The 16,057-nt window shown below is 40.8% G+C and overlaps 1 protein-coding gene across 1 annotated transcript; it reads right to left on the bottom strand.

Annotated features, from left to right (window-relative positions):
• Positions 1–2,873: 2,873 nt before the first annotated feature.
• CACYBP (calcyclin binding protein) lies at positions 2,874–15,402 on the bottom strand. Its single transcript, XM_008145878.3, has 6 exons — positions 15,211–15,402; positions 10,378–10,597; positions 6,815–6,911; positions 6,457–6,556; positions 4,739–4,836; positions 2,874–3,416 (listed from the first exon to the last, which is right to left on the bottom strand). Exons 1-6 carry the CDS (start codon positions 15,229–15,231, stop codon positions 3,260–3,262), a joined length of 693 nt encoding a protein of 230 aa, XP_008144100.1. The 5' UTR covers positions 15,232–15,402; the 3' UTR covers positions 2,874–3,259.
• Between the last annotated feature and the right edge of the window lie 655 nt (positions 15,403–16,057).

The raw sequence follows: 16,057 nt of genomic DNA, 5'->3' as shown, positions 1-16,057 counted from the left end.
AAAAATGTTATTAATCTCAGAGAGAGGAAGGTAGAAGGGGAGATAGAAACATCAATGTGGGAGAATAAGCACGCCCCACACTGGGGATCGAGCCCACAACACAGGCATATGCCCTGACCGGGAATCAAACCATGACCTCTTGGTTCATGGGTTGAAGCTCAATCACTGAGCAACACCAGCCAGGCACAGTTTTTTTGCGTCCTGGGTCCTGTTAGTAGGAAATGGTGTGTAGAGACCACATCTGAGTACTTGGGGTGCTGCTCATTACCACTGAATTCTGAATTGTCATTGCTGTAAGCTTTTAAGCTCTTTTGGTGGGACTTGCAAAGAAATGGATTTTTCAAGATAAAAATAGTTTTTATTGATTTAATACTTAATAAAAATCTTAGCTCCTCATGGTATCAGTCTAGTTTCACTATCTCACTAGTGATGGACAGTCAAAATACCATGTTCTAAAGTCATTTGAAAGTAACATGCATTTATAACTTGACATGCATTAGGTGTTTTTTCCTAAATTTTAGGGTTATTTTTTATGTAGCTTTTAAATTCAATTTAGATGGTTCTAAAGCCAAAACTAAAGAAAATGGTACAGTCACAGAAATACTGCTCCCATCTTGTCTCTCCTTTCTCATTGCTTACTGTTTTTATTACTTTGGGCTTACTCTCCCGTTTCTTTTTGAAATGCAAGCAAATACATGTATGTGTGTGCATTCACATTTCCACCCATTTGAACACCAAGGCAGGTAAGTACTAGTACACCACAAATGGCATTCTGCACTTTGCCTTTCCATTTACTGTATTATTCAATACACCAGTGTACAGAAATAATCATTTCTTTTTGTGACTCTAAGTACTCCCCGTGTGAATGTACCATTGTTTATTCAGCTAGACATCTATTAGTTGACATATGGGTGTTTCCAATCTTTTGCACATTATCATTCCAAATTCTGGCCAGTTGCCTTGGGGAAAGAGCCTAGAATTCTGAGCCAGGTGATAAATGCACTGTCCTTCTACATGTTTTAACCTTCTCATCGTTTTCATTCCATTCCCACATATGAATTTCCCCATACCCTCAACAATCAGTAGGCTCAACTTTGGGTTTTCCCAATAAAAGGTAAAAAAGTATTTTTAAATTTCTCTTCTGCACAAGGTGGGCATCTTTTTATGTTAAAGTTCACTTACATTTCTTTTTTTGTGAACAATTTCTTAATTTTGGAATCTTCTTGACACATCATGTATTTTTTATTGTGTGATTTTTTTTGGCTATGTAAACATTTATTATGTAGTTAAAATTAACCAATATTTAGCCTTATTACTTCTAGATTTTAAGTCACATAGTGTAGGTTTCCCTCACTCTTGGGTAATAATGGAGTTCTATCCACGTCCTCTAGTGCTCACATGGCTTCACATATATATTACTTTCATCTGTTTGTAATGTATACATATCGTTATTTTTGGTTATCTCAATAAAAACCCATCTCTGCCCCTTGCTGAAATGCTACTAGAGGCATACCTTAGAGATATTGCAGGTGCAGTTCCAGACCACTGAAATAAATTGAGTATCGCAATAAAGCGAGTTGTAATCTTTTTGCTGGTGGAGGGTCTTGCCTTCAATTTGTAAATAATGCAACACCTGTGAAGTGCAATAAAGTGAAGCTCAATACAACTTCTGCCTTGGGTCTTTTTCTATTCTGTTCCATTGGTCTGTTTATTCATGTGTCAACATCACAGCTTTAATTATAGTTTTACTAATATGTTAAGTAGTAGTAACTAGCCTATATATAGGCTGTTTATTAATTTTAAATGCTACCTAACAAACTTTATTCTACCACTGGTACCAAATTTTCTCATAGCAGTCTTGGCTAATCTCCTCTTGGATTTCTCCTCTGTGTGTTTGTTTTCTCTTATTCCTCAGTTGCATTGGGAAATACCTCCAATATAACATAGTTATGGAGATCATAGGCTTTTTGCTCTTCCTCTTGTTTTTAGGAGCAGCAATTCCCTCTAAAATAAACAATTTCTCCCCCAAAGCCCAACTTTTCCTGGAAAAACAGGTATTAAAGATATTCCACTGAATAAAAAAACCTAACTTCACTGAAAATAGAAGAGGGATTTTTACATCTGTTTTTAGCTTATGGTTATTGTTTTTTGTAAGCTATCTGATCAGTGGCAAAACTTACTAATTGGTACTATACAAAGATATTTATCCTTGTCAAAATCAGATTTAGTTTCAATCCTACCTAATAATAGACAAATATGCAAATTGACTGTACCTTCGCTATGCCCATGATTGGCCAGGAGGCGCGGGGGGGCGGGACTCGGGGTGGCTGGGGTAGCTGATTGGGCGGGCGGGATGCTGAGCTGTGTCGCCAGCAGTGGCACGAGCTCAGCGTCTGTGCCATGGCTGTGCTGCGGCACAGAAGGGGCCTCTGGGGCAGCGAGCTGACGTCCCGCCGCGCGGACCATCAAAAGCGGGGGAGCTGGGTGCCTGTCCGCTCAGGCAGCAGGCCTTTCAGAAGCCTCCGCCATGCCGGAGGCTTCTGAACAGCCTGGTGCACCAGCGATCGAAAGGGAAAGCGTGGGAGCTGGATGCCTTTCCACTCAGGCACCAGGCCTTTCAGAAGCCTCCGGCGCCTGGTGCACCAGCGGACAGGCACCCAACTCCCCATGATCGAAAGCGAAAGCGTGTAGGGGACCCTATACGTGCATGATTCAATCATGCACTGGGCCTCTAGTTTATTCATAAACTGTATCTAAACCTAGAGAAGAACATTTGTGTTTGGATCATTAGGACATTGTAATGCATGGTATATGTATTAAGCTGCTAACAGAAAAGAAATGTCCCTATAGCAACCTTGAAGCATGGATACGAATTTGCATTTTCTGAAAAAATTCAAGTTTTATTTATGTATTCTTACATTGGTGAGAACTGATGTCAAGAACTTAACAAGCAGTAACATTTTTTTCCCTACCTCTTAGCTGAACAAAAATACACACAATATGGCATTTTCATTAGGCAAGACTTGCAAATATTAAAATGCAAATATTAAAATGACCAGTTTACTAAGGAAACCATCTTTAGAGGAACTGTTTAATAAGCATATTTTATTTAAATAAATCCTCCAGTAGGAGAATTCATTGCCTTTACTTAGAAGAAGGCTTTGTAAAATTATCTGTTAAATGTATCTGCAGCTCACCAATATGTCCTTATTGGAAACATCACTTTCCACATCACAATTCCCGAAAGAACTTTAAAGTCTCAAAATTCTGTCTCTCCTTTGGCTTGCTTCTCTCTTGATTGTACCCAGGCTTTATTAATGGTTCGCTTCATATCATCATCTCCATCTTCATAAATTTTCTTTAGAACATTCATCAGTCCCTCACTAGGATCTGTTTCAGTGTCATAGGAGGGCTTTCTGTTAAAAAGAAAACGTAATAATTAAGAAATATGTATATATACATCTAAAAATTATGTGTGTGTATACACAAATGATCCCATTTACTGACAAATTTTATATGCATGATTGATTACTAAGTATGGGAAGATACAAATCAGGTTAACATTTATAGCAAGTGGAGGAGTGGAGGTAAGGAGAAGATATTGAGTATCTAAAGATATTCACAATTAATACAGCATATAACAAATTCATCTTAATTAAAACAATATACACCCATACATTATGTTTCTGGTTGTAGCAAAGAGGGGTCATCAAAATGGCTAGGGGTTTTCTTGGGACAGTGGGATTTTAGTTAATTTTTCGCAGAAGAAGTACGTAAATAAGCATTTACTTTTCTGAACTGTTAATTTTTTTTTAAAGCATGTTTCCTCATATTATTTGAAAAAATATTTCGAGAGAAAAACACAAACATACATTACATATGGACAGACACTGAATTTCATATTTTTTAATTAGAAAAGCCCTCCTCTAAAACCTGAGATATATGGGTATGGGCCTGTGCCTGGCAGTAAAAACAACAGTTCTTAATGTAGGCAATATCCTTCGTGCAATCAATGTTCGACCTAGGCCAATTAACTTCATATTTAATTCTTTACTCACAGCATTTATTAAGTGCCAGGCTATATACTGGACACTGGAGGTAAACAGTAAGACAGGGTTCTGTATTCAGGTAATTCACTCTAGATTTAAAAATCAGTTCCATAGAGTGTGCCCAACTCTAGTCAACCATATACCAAATGCATGCTGACTATCAGAGTGAGACAAAGGTAGAAGGCTAACTGACTCCATGTAGTACATTACCAATACAGAGGAATGTGTGACCTAAAATGGAAGTGTCCTTGAATAAATATTTTTTAGAATAGCATTAAAGTGGGATAAAAATATTCTATCTTTTCCACCCTACATCAGTGACAATAAAACTCCATAACTACATTACCAGAAACTTCTATGGAACTCAAAAACCACAGGCTGTCTGGGTCTCTCTGGAACTACTAAAATGAAATCTCTGGGAATGGGCACCATATCTAGAGAAGCACTATTGGTCCAGGGTTAAGAACCAGCACAAAAGAGCCAACCAAATGCAACATGCTGGACACTTCCAGTAGGTTCTGATAGTTGGAGCATATGTTAAGATAATTGGGTTAGTTAGTAGACACTGAGAAGTAAGTGGTCAAATCACAGACTATACAACTCTATTATCTATAAAGGCAAACTATTAAAAATCTATAATCCCAGCAAAGAATACATTAAAATTCTTAAGAAAATGAAAATGAACTCACTCTTTCTCTTTGCACTCTTTTTCAACCTGAGTCAGGTAGTCCCACCGTGTGTTTTCCGCTTTCTTTCTACATAAGACTATAACTGTATCTGTCTTGACCTAGAATACACGGAGATACGCATGAATGTTTAGAAGACAATTATTTATTCACCAATCATTACTTTAATGTGTAGGACCTGTTTTAGGAACTAGTACTACCTTTATGAATAGAGGTCAGAGTCTGAACAATCATGGAAGAGAAAGACCACAACAGGGAAAATTAGAGTACTGTCAAATACTAAGTGCTCTCAAGACAAAGAGGGTGTTAATGGGAGCTGGGGAAGGACCTTCATCAGGAAGCGCTCTCCAAGATCCAGGAGAAAGAGTCTTCGAGGCAATTGGCACAGCAAGGATAAGGGCTCCAAGATGGGATGATTTTGGTGTGTTTGAATAAAAAGAAAAAAGGAGTGGCTGGATTTTGGTGAAGCGTGGAGTAACATAGTAAGAGGGGTCAGAGACAGGCAGAAAATCCAATCATATAAGGCAGTATCACTGAGTCTGGAAGGTAATAAAAAAACAGGACGAGTTAGAGTATACAACTCTTTCAACAATGATCCATGTAACTCCTAGGACAGGAGTCCTTTGAGTATCCTTCAACTATGGAATTAGCTGATGAAAAGTGAACAGTGAGACACAAGCTAATCAATAAATTATATTCCAGTATTACCTTTAAGCTGCTACATAATTCTATGTATATATGGCAGAATGACACATCTATATACCAGATGCATTAAACCTCATTTATTTAAATCAGGTAGAAAGGAGGGATTATCTGAATTAGTGAATAACAGGTTTTGAAAAGATAGTTTATTTTTTAAAATACATATTTAGTTGAGAGGAAGGGAGAGGGAGAGAGAGATGGAAACATCAACGATAAGAAAGGAATCATTGATCAACTGCCTCCTGCATGCCCCACATTGGGGATCAAGCCCACAACCACGGCATGTGCCCTGACCAGGAATCGAACCGTGATCTCCTGGTACATATGTTGACGCTCAACCACTGAGTAAGACTGGCTAGACAAGACAGTTTATTTTTATAGCTTCTAACTCCAACTAGGCTAAGTATTTAAGTCCTTTTATGTATCAAAACCCATAAAGCTTCTAATAATAGCTACTATTAATTTAAACACTTTATATATATTTCATTTCATATATAATTTCAGCTTTGTGAGATAAATTATTCCTATAGTACAATTGCGGAAACTGAGACAGGAAGTTATTAAATGACCTGCCACAAAAGGTCACAACCAATAAGTGGCAAGACTGGCATTAAAACTCAAGTCCCACTGTTAACCATTTTAAAAGCATAGTCCTCTCCAGAATTTAATGCAACATTCCTATAATAATCTTTTTTTTTTTTTTTTTTTTTTTTTTTCTGGAGCAGGGCTTGGCAAACTTTTTCTGTAAAGGGCCAGAGAGTAAATGTTTTAGGCTTTGTGGGCCACATGATCTGCTGTAGCTACTTAATTCTGCCGTCATAACATAAAAGCAGTCACACATACAATACACAAACAAGTGTGGCTGCGTTCAAACAAAACTGTACTTACAAAATAAGCAACATGCTGTAGTTTGCTGACTTCTGTTATACAGGATTAATTAATTCTACTTCATCTCAATTCTAAATTGGCCAAGTACAATTTAATGAGATTTCACAATATGACAAAAAAAGCAGACTTACTTTTTTTGAACTACCTTCCACAGAGATGGGTTTCAAAAGATTGTTCACAATCATGGAGTAATTCTTCCCATTTAGATTCTTTACCAAAAGATCAAATGACCTACAACATAATAACAAACACATTATCTTTCTGGTTCTATGAAAGGTGCTGTCTAGTTCCTGTGGAAATAAGCCACAGTTGAGCATCTGGCCATCCCAGAGAAGATTCACCCCTTCAAACAGGTGTGTAGGACAATTAATTCTAAATTTAAGCAGAATTTTAGATACTGTAAAAGAAAAAGAAAAAAAAAAAGAGGCCATAACTAAGTAATCGCTGACTTACAGCTCACTCACTGTCTTCCCCATAATGGGAACTCACCTCTCTGTGAAGTGCACCTGCACATTCTCCATGGGGACTTGCTGGACTCCAGTTAAGGTAATATATATTTTCACAAACTTATCTGACTGATCCCATCCTAGAAACAAAAATAACAAAAAAAGACATGAGTGAAGTCTGACACTATCTTTAAAACAGTAAGTGCATATGGCTTATAATAAAATGAAGTAAAATGGAAATCTAGTAATAGAAACATGAAAAAATTGAAATATAAATATTTTTCTAGATGGAGAAGAGCTTCAAAGCAGTTAAATAATCTACCCAAAATTAGGCATTTAGCCAGTGGTAGAACTTGGATTCAAATCCATGTTTACTGAACACAAAGCCCATGTTCTTTCTATTCCTCAAAATAAAGTATCCTCACCAGAGGATACTTTTCCATTGATTTTTAGAGAGTGGAAGAGAGAGGGAAATACAGAAAGAAATATTGATGTGAGAGAAACACATCGATTGGCTGCCTCTTGCACGAGCCCTGACCAGGGCCAGGCTAGGGAGGAGCTTGCAACCAAGGTACATGCCCTTGACCAGAATTGAACCTGGGACCTTTCAGTCCGAAGGCGGACAGCTCTATCCACTGAGCCAAACAGGCTAGGGACTTAAGTATATTATTTAATAGTAGTTCATTTCCCCTATTTATGGAAATAATTTTGTCCTATCCCTAAATATTAGTATTCTCCACTAAGCTGGATTACTAAACATCAGTATTAATTCCATAATCATTTCTACTTATCTAAGCAGTTCAACAAATACAACCAATCATAGCTTCCTCAATTCCTTTCTCTGACAAAGTAGAGTCTGATTCACCCAAATCTGCTAATTTGACTAACCTAACATTTACTAAATGCCATTTCAGTATACACTGTCAAACTACTGGCATTATAATCTAGATGATTTGTCAACACAAAAAATATACAAACATCACATAAAAGCCTATTAAGTATTTTTATTGTATATAATATATATATCCCTCACACTTCCTCAGTTTGTCCTATAGAATGAAATATAGTGTCAATTTTTTAAAAAGTCCTACAGAGTCCTATAGAACTTCACATATCATTATAGATATATATAGAACTTCTCTTATCATTCATTTAATCCATCCTTCACATTAAGTTTCTCCCTAAACACAAATGTAGGTTCTTCCTTAATGTGCCATAATCCTACCACCTTCAGACCATTTTCCTGTATGAATCAACTAAATACATAGCATAACTCCTATAGTACATCTCTTAAGCACGACACACATTGCTTAAGCACGACACACATTGCTTTTCAATACTCAAAATACATGGTTTGAGCCCGGCCAATGTGGTTCAGTGGTTGTCGGCCTATGAACCAGGAAGTCATGGTTTGATTCTTGGTCAGGGCACATGCCAGTGTGGGGCATGCAGAAGGAACCTGATCAATGATTCTCTCATCGATATTTCTATCTCCCCACCCGCTTCCTCTCCGAAATCAATAAAAAATATATCTTAAAAAAAATACATGATCTGATGCCTTTAATGTTTCTATCCATGTCATTTGTTCATGAAATTCCCTTTCTTTTTTTCACACTTGCTGAATGCACCCTTCAAACTCAAATGTCTCTTCTACAAGTAGAATCATTTCATTAGCTGCATTCCCATAATTTATAAATTTATTAAGTACTTACTATGTGCTTATCTTATGAGCAAAAAGAAATATAAGGCTGTCCCTGCCTTCATAATAATTAATCACTCAGATTTAAGTTGTACTGCTTACAAAACAAAAAAAGTTACGATCTACTGAGGACAAATGGTATTGTTAGATTTTTGTGGTATTCGTTTTATCTATGTCCCAAGCACCATAAGCAGGGTCTAGGTCTTTGTCATTGTTATCCGTCTGATACCACTGTAATTAGCTAGTTATTAATAACTAGTAGCCCGGCCTGCACCCTCTCCAATCTGGGACCCCTTGGGGGATGTCTGACTGCCGGTTTAGGCCCGATCCCTGTGGGATCAGTAGGGATCGGGCCTAAACCGGCACTCGGACATCCCTCTCGCAATCTGGGACTACTGGCTCCTAATCGCTCACCTGCCTGCCTGATTGTCCCTAACCACTCTGCCTGCCGGCCTGCTTGCCCCCAACTGCCTCCCCCTTGCTGGCCTGATCACCCCCAACTTCCCCCCTCCCCTGCTGGCCTGATTGCCCCAACTGCCCCCCACTGCCAGCCTGCTCACCCTCAACTGTTCCCCCTGACGGCCTGCTCACCCCCAAATGCCCCCCATGCTGGCATGCTCACCCCCAACTGTCCTCCCCCTCCACTGACCTGATCACCCCCAACTGCCCTCCCCTCCTGGCCTGATTGCCTCTAACTGCCTCGGCCTCAGCCCCGCCACCATGGCTTTGTCCAGAAGGACATCCAGAAGGTCTCCCGGTCTAGTTAGCATATTACCCTTTTATTAGTATAGATAAGAAAGGAATAAAGTGAAGGCCAGACATTATTAGCATGGTCATTTGGGGGCAGCTTCACCAGGAAGCTGCACTTTCACATTCCCCAGCGAACTACTGGCCCATTCCCTGCAAAACACTGGAGAAAGGGGTCTAACAAAGGGAAGAGGTACAGAAAAGTTGGGGGTGAATTTGGGAAGGTACCTGCCTACTGATCTAACCTGGGGAACCGTGGATTGGCTAGAGGGGGCAGGGCCTATGCAAGCTCATGAAAATTTGGGAATACATAATCCCCCAAAGGAGCTTGCCCCCCAAACAAAGGAGCTTGCTCTCTTGGTGCTCTTGGCTCATTGGGCTCTCTTGCATTCGCCCATGTTCCCTCCATAGCCACATGGCCCTGCAGACCCCACACACAATAGACTGATGGACTGCAACTGGAAACACAAGCCAACCTAGCTCAATGCTGGACTGGACACTGCTCCAACATGAAACGAAAACTCTAGGCAACAGCTTTGATCCAAGCTCTGCTGAAGCCATAGCTACACTGCTATGGCAGGACAAAGAGAAATGGGACCTGGAAACTCAGGGGTATATAATTCCACAGAAATAAAGCTTTCTACAGTCTCTTACCCTCCAGTGCGAGTATCAGAAAATTCTTTTTCTCAGGACATCACAAGCCTACTCCCACCAACAACCAGTAGGGACAAGGAGTGCTCCCACCAATAACATGTCCACAAGTCCAAGCACAACAGTGGCACATAGGTGCTCAAAAATGTTTCTTGAATTTAACTAGATTTCTTTCCTCAATTAATATTGGTGGCTGTCAAAATGAAATGCAAAACAGGATGAAAATCAAAATAAAAAGCTTTGTTCCATATATACCGAGTAGGTTCTTTCTTGTTGCTATTCATCATTGTACTAAATCAGCTTGCTCTAGTAATAGCTTCTAGAATGTATCCTTATCCTATCCTTTTTCATCTCTTAAAAAGCATCTTATTAAATAAGTGATGTATTCAAACCACCAAAACAAACACTCAAAACTATTTTTAAAATTAAGTTTGTTATGTTAGTGGGTCACTACTGAGGATCAGTTGCTCACAGGCAAAAAGAGCTGGATGTAGGGGAGCGCGTCATACCATAATTGCTGATTTTCACTGTATATCCCGTTGTAATGGGAGCAACCACTGCAGCTGGTTTTTCATTGTCAAGAAGTTCTGCTTTCCTTGGTGACTTCTGCTGCGTCTTGTTCTTGACTTCGGTCTCAATCTTGGATTTTTCAGCTATAAGAGCATCACGTACTCTCTTTCTAGTGGCCTTTTCTAGCAGCACCTTCACCTCTTCAAGATCTTTCTGTAGCTGTGTTAAAGTAAAAGATAAGTTAGCTATGATAAGATAAAAGCTTGATATTATGCCTATTGGTCATTTCAGTTTACTGAAATAAGAACTAAGAATTAAGGAGGTTCATTTAAATTTTCTCAGGTTGGGTAGTAACTTGAATTCTTTCCTCCAGCCTATTTTAAATAAAAAATGAAAACTTAACAATCTTGTAATAACAATAGGTAATCAAGCCTAAATTTTCCAGTGTGGTAGACTGTTATCTGCCTTTGTTGAACATTTTCTTAAAATATATTTTTATTGATTTCAGAGAGGAAGAGAGAGACAGAAACATCAATGATGAGAAAGATTCATTAATCGGCTGCCTCCTGCACACCCCCCACTGGAGATCGAGCCCACAACCCAGGCATGTGCCCTTGACCGAAACCGAACCAGGACCCTTCAGTCCGCAGGCCTATGCTCCATTCCCTGACCAAACAGGCTAGGGCTGTTGTAGAACATTATATTTACAAGATCCTTCTGTGATTTAAATTGAGATGAAGAAATCTTTTTTTTTTTTTTAAGAAAAGGAGTTCATAGATTCCCTTATAACATGCAGTTCTAGTCATCAGGAATTTAAAAATTTGGAATTTTAAAAATATTAAAGTAAAAGGATGACGGAATACATGATGAGTGGTGAAATGCTCCAGTAACTTCACTGAGGTCATCTAACTCTATCAGGGATTGTTCTTCACTGATATTCCTTCACCAAATACCTAAATATTACACATTAAAAAGTTTGAATTTTTAAGACAAAAGATAAAGAAAATGTATCTCTGCTTTTAAGAAAAAGTCTTGTTCTGAAGCTCCAGGCTTATACTTATGATTGAAAGTCTGGGACTTGGCTGCACAATAGAGAGAAAAAGCCTGAGCAAACAACCCAACATACTCCTGATCATTATAAAAGCCACCTGCTGTTCTTTCCTCATGCCAGTACCTCGCCTACTGAAGTCTACTTTCTAGAGGTAGAGCCAACAGTTTTTTAAGTTTGAGAGTTAAGACACTGTTAATTGACACTGTTAAGAAAATTAATGGGCTTAAAAAATATTTTCCCAGCCGAAACCGGTTTGGCTCAGTGGATAGAGCGTCGGTCTGCGGACTGAAAGGTCCCAGGTTCGATTCCGGTCAAGGGCATGTACATTGGTTGCAGGCACATCCCCGGTAGGGGGTGTGCAGGAGGCAGCTGGTCGATGTTTCTCTCTCATCAATGTTTCTAGCTCTCTACCCCTCTCCCTTCCTCTCTGTAAAAAATCAATAAAATATATTTAAAAAAATATATATATATTTTCCCAGTTATCCTCTGACACATTACAAATAAGGAATTTGTTTTTCTTAAAATAATTTTACATTCTGGCTGATACTAGCAATTTGATAGGAGGATACTTACATTATATCCTGAACACATATAAAGAGCTCAATATAAACATCTTTAAATAACTCAGTATAATATCTGAAGTAGAGTTTAGGAGTCCTAATGTTTCTCAAGTCTTATAAAAATGCAGTGACAGAAAAATGAATGCTTTCTTTTATCCAACTCTTTTATTATCTCATTTAACTCAGATGCCCTTGCTTCACCATCTATAACTGATAATGGTATAAAAAGTCCAACTGTGCCGTCTCCTGTCCATGCTCACGACCCCAAAATTCATATTACTAAGACAAAAAAATTGCAAGCTCATCTTGGGAGCATAACACCAAGATGTTTTAGTTCAAAGCAAAGCAATCTTTTTTTATTATTATTATAATGGCTTAAATTTTTCATATGATTCTAATACCAATATGATAAAAATGTTGAAATAAAAATTAGTTTATGTCCCTAGAGTAAGAACTTAGTTTAAAAAATGTATCAAACACGGGGTTTTACTTCTTGATTAGAATAGGAATCCTTTTTTGAGCAGACACTGAAAAGAACTCTGAGAATTAACGGATTCCCAGGCCCTTTATAGCCAGTTTTGGCTCTCAAGTGCTACAAACTACAAACATGAGGTATATCCACTGTAAGTCTGAAACAACTTCAAGCAGGCCTTTATGGTATTCCTCAATTGTTCTGTTCCCTGCAGTCCTGAAACCAGTAAAAGCCTTTCCTGCACACATACTTTAAGGTGCCTTAGATGGAGCAGCTTCTCATCTAATTTACCTTGGCATTCACTTGCTTTTCTTATGCAAAAATCACATATCCCTTTTATACCCACCCATAAACACATTCAAATTTACCTTCTAATCTAGTTCCAAATTCTACACTATAAGGCATTAAAATCAAAGTGCCTCCAAATGGGGAAAGGAATGAAAAGACATTTCTCAAAAAATATACAAATGGCATAACCACTAAGCACATGAGAAGATGCTCAGCTTCATTCATTAGTCATTAAGGAAATGCACATCAGAACCACAATGAAATACCACTTCATACCCACCAAGATGGCTAATGTCAACAACAAAAACGACCCAGGAAATAACAAGGGAATCTTCAGACATTGCTTGTGGGAATGTAAAATGGTACAGCCACTTTGGGAAGGAGTTTGGCAATTTCTCAGTTACCGGTAGTTACCATATGATGCTGCAATTCCATTCTTAGGTATACACTTAAGAAAACTGAAAACCTATGTCCGCATAAAAAGTAGTTCACACGTATTCATAGCAGCGTTGTTCCTAACAATCAAAAAGTAGGAATAATTCAGATGTCCATCAATTGACTAACTGATAAACAAAATGTGGTGTATCCATATAATAGACTATTATTAAGTCATAAAAAGGAATACAAGCTCCACCATGGATGAACTTGCAAACATTATGCTAAGTGAAAAGGAACCAAAAGGCAAAAGGCCACATACTGTAAGCTTCTATTTATATGCAATGCCCAGAACAGGCAAATCCATAAAGACAGAACTGGATTGGTGGTTGCTGGCGGAGGAAGAATGGGGAGTGACTTTTTAATGGACCCCTACTAGGTTTCTTTTGGGGTGTGATGAAAATGTTCTGGAATTGGCAGTGATGGTTTCACAACACTGTGAATATACTAAAATGAACTGATTTGTATGCTTTAAATTGGTTAAAAACAGTGCATTTTATCTCAGACAAAACACCCTCCCCCAAACATTCCTGAATGTTTAAGTACCTCAACTGAGAAAGCCCTTTGGTCCTGGCAGGGTAGCTCAGTTGGTTAGAGCATCAGGCAGATGTGCCAAGGTTTCAAGTTCCATCCGGGGTCAGGGCACACGCAAGAATCAACCAATGAATGCATAAATAAGTGGAACAACAAATTGATGTTTCTCTCTCCCTCCCTAAAAATCAATTATTTATTTATTTATTTATTTATTTATTTATTTATTTAGCCCTGGCCAGGCAGCTCAGTTGTTTAGAGAGCATCATCCTGATAGCCAAGGTTTCCATTTAGATCCCAGGGCAGGGCACATACAGGTATCAACCAATGAATGCGTAAGTCAGTGGAACAACAAATTGCTATTTCTCTCCCTCTCTCCCTGTCTCTCCCTTTTTCACCCCCCTCCCCAAACAAACAAACAAACAAAAAAAGCAAGTCCCTTACTTCGAAGAGGATGAATGCTGAGCTATCCTTATGTTATGACGGCAAAGTCACTTCAGAGATTATTTCCTCAGTGCACACAGTACCCCAAGGCCTATCTTTTACCCATAACGTAAATTTGTGGCAAGTTATCCAGAATAATACTTAAATACTTAAAACTTTTTCTTTATTTAAACCAGAGTATGAGACTTAAAAAGTCAAATCTGAGATTCCCCAGACCTGTTCCTATTGAGGAAAAGATTTCCAGGAAACAAATCTAGACACCCAACACTTCACTGTGATACTGACATTCTAATTAGACCAGGAAAAGAGCAACCCAAATATTATCGGTCCCAGTTGGCAATTGCCAAACTAAGTCTCCAAAAGAGGCCGCTTCGGTGCAGAGTTTACAGAACGGAGGAGAGAACAGGGCTGGCTATTCCCCGCTAGTGGTGACAACTACCTTCCCAAACAGCAGACGGCTAGCCGCCCAGCACCGTTTAAACAGAACTATTCCTTGGTCTCCATAACCCCCTGACAGGAGAACTAACTGCTACGGCTCAAGAGCAGCACAACCGTGCCGCCAAAACGGGGCTACTCGCGCGTGCGGAGAAAACAGGGCTGAGAATTCGAGGGCTGGGACCAAAGACTTCTCACCTGCCCACCACCTTCCACGCTGGAGGGACACTCGGTGTTCGCGACCGGCCCTCATTTAAGGAAGCGTCACGTCCCCGGGCTACAATAACGGGCGCCGAAAGGGCCTGGGGCAAACAGGAAGGTGACCAGCCTCCCGTTCCACCACCCGCACTACCTGAGGCCGAGAAGCCCGACACACCCCGCTCACCCGCACCGCGCGCGGGAGAGAGCCGGCCCGGCCGTCGGCAACTTTCCCGCAGGGGCAGCTCGGCACCAGGGGCCGCTGCAGGGATGAGGCCGGGGAAGCGCGGGGACCCGACGGCGCAGGAAGCTGCCAGGGAGGGGGGGGCGGCCGCAGGGCAGTCAGCACGGGAAACAGGGTGGTGGGGGGCCAGCGACCGCGACCGGGCGACTGAGGAAGATGAGGCGGGACCCTTACCTCCTCCACAGCTGAAGCCATGGTCGGGCTGGGTAGGCAAGGCACTAGCTGCAGCCCCGCGGGGGAAAGAACAGGAAACGCCGCACCCACGCGACTCGCAGCGCCCGCAGCCCTGCGACGACCCTGACTGACCCTGCACCACACCGCGGACCGCCTACCGCACGCGGCGCCTCTGGAACCTTCGCGAGTCCGGCGTCACAGCCCCCAGCACCGCCCTCCTCTCTCAGCCCCGCCCCGCCGGACCTGGCTCCGCCCCTCCTGCCCGCCGAGCCTCCTAGCGACGCTGAACTCTCGCGAGAAGTGTAACGCCACTTCCTCTCCGCCAGGACGACTCTACGTTAGTACGTAAGCCTTGTTTGCCCCGGCTGCGCAGTCGCAACTCGGAACCTTACCCCAACCCGGAAGGAACGTATCGGTCTTCGAGATCCAAGTCGAAAGTTGACTAGAGAGGCGGCTGCTTCCGTCTCTTCTAGGACAGCGGAGCAACTAGGCAGCCATCTTGTCTGAGGCTAACCTGTGAGCCTCTGCGAGAAGTGGACACAAAAGGGAAAAGGGGCAGCCTATTTATGTTGTTAAAACGGGTGAGAACGAGGGGTTAACTATGGAGAACCCTGAAGAGAACAGTTACTTTCAGTGGGTTATGGCATCAGCGACATGGTTGCGTCATCAGGGACCAAGTGGGGTTGTGTTGGGCACGTGACGGCGCCGCCAGGGTTAAGGCTACTAATACAAGGCGCCACACTCTATGACCTTAAATACGCTCTCTACTTTCCCTGTGGTTTGTGGAAGCACTTCCAGGGTGCCCGCGCCCCCTCGACCCCGCCACTGACCATTCTGCCAGTCGCCA

The sequence above is a fragment of the Eptesicus fuscus genome, chromosome 22 (genome assembly GCF_027574615.1).
Source record: "Eptesicus fuscus isolate TK198812 chromosome 22, DD_ASM_mEF_20220401, whole genome shotgun sequence".
Lineage (NCBI taxonomy): Eukaryota > Metazoa > Chordata > Mammalia > Chiroptera > Vespertilionidae > Eptesicus > Eptesicus fuscus.
The sequence above is the reverse complement of the archived record's forward strand: the minus strand, read 5'-3'. Positions and strand labels throughout refer to the sequence as shown.

Coding starts and splice junctions, on each gene's coding strand:
- CACYBP (XM_008145878.3), bottom strand. CDS start 15,231: ATGGCTTCAGCTGTGGAGGAG. Junction 6,912..10,377: donor AGTGAAAATCAGCAATTATG/GTATGACGCGCT, acceptor TTTTGTTTCTAG/GATGGGATCAGTCAGATAAG. Junction 4,837..6,456: donor TGGAAGGTAGTTCAAAAAAA/GTAAGTCTGCTT, acceptor CGTGTATTCTAG/GTCAAGACAGATACAGTTAT.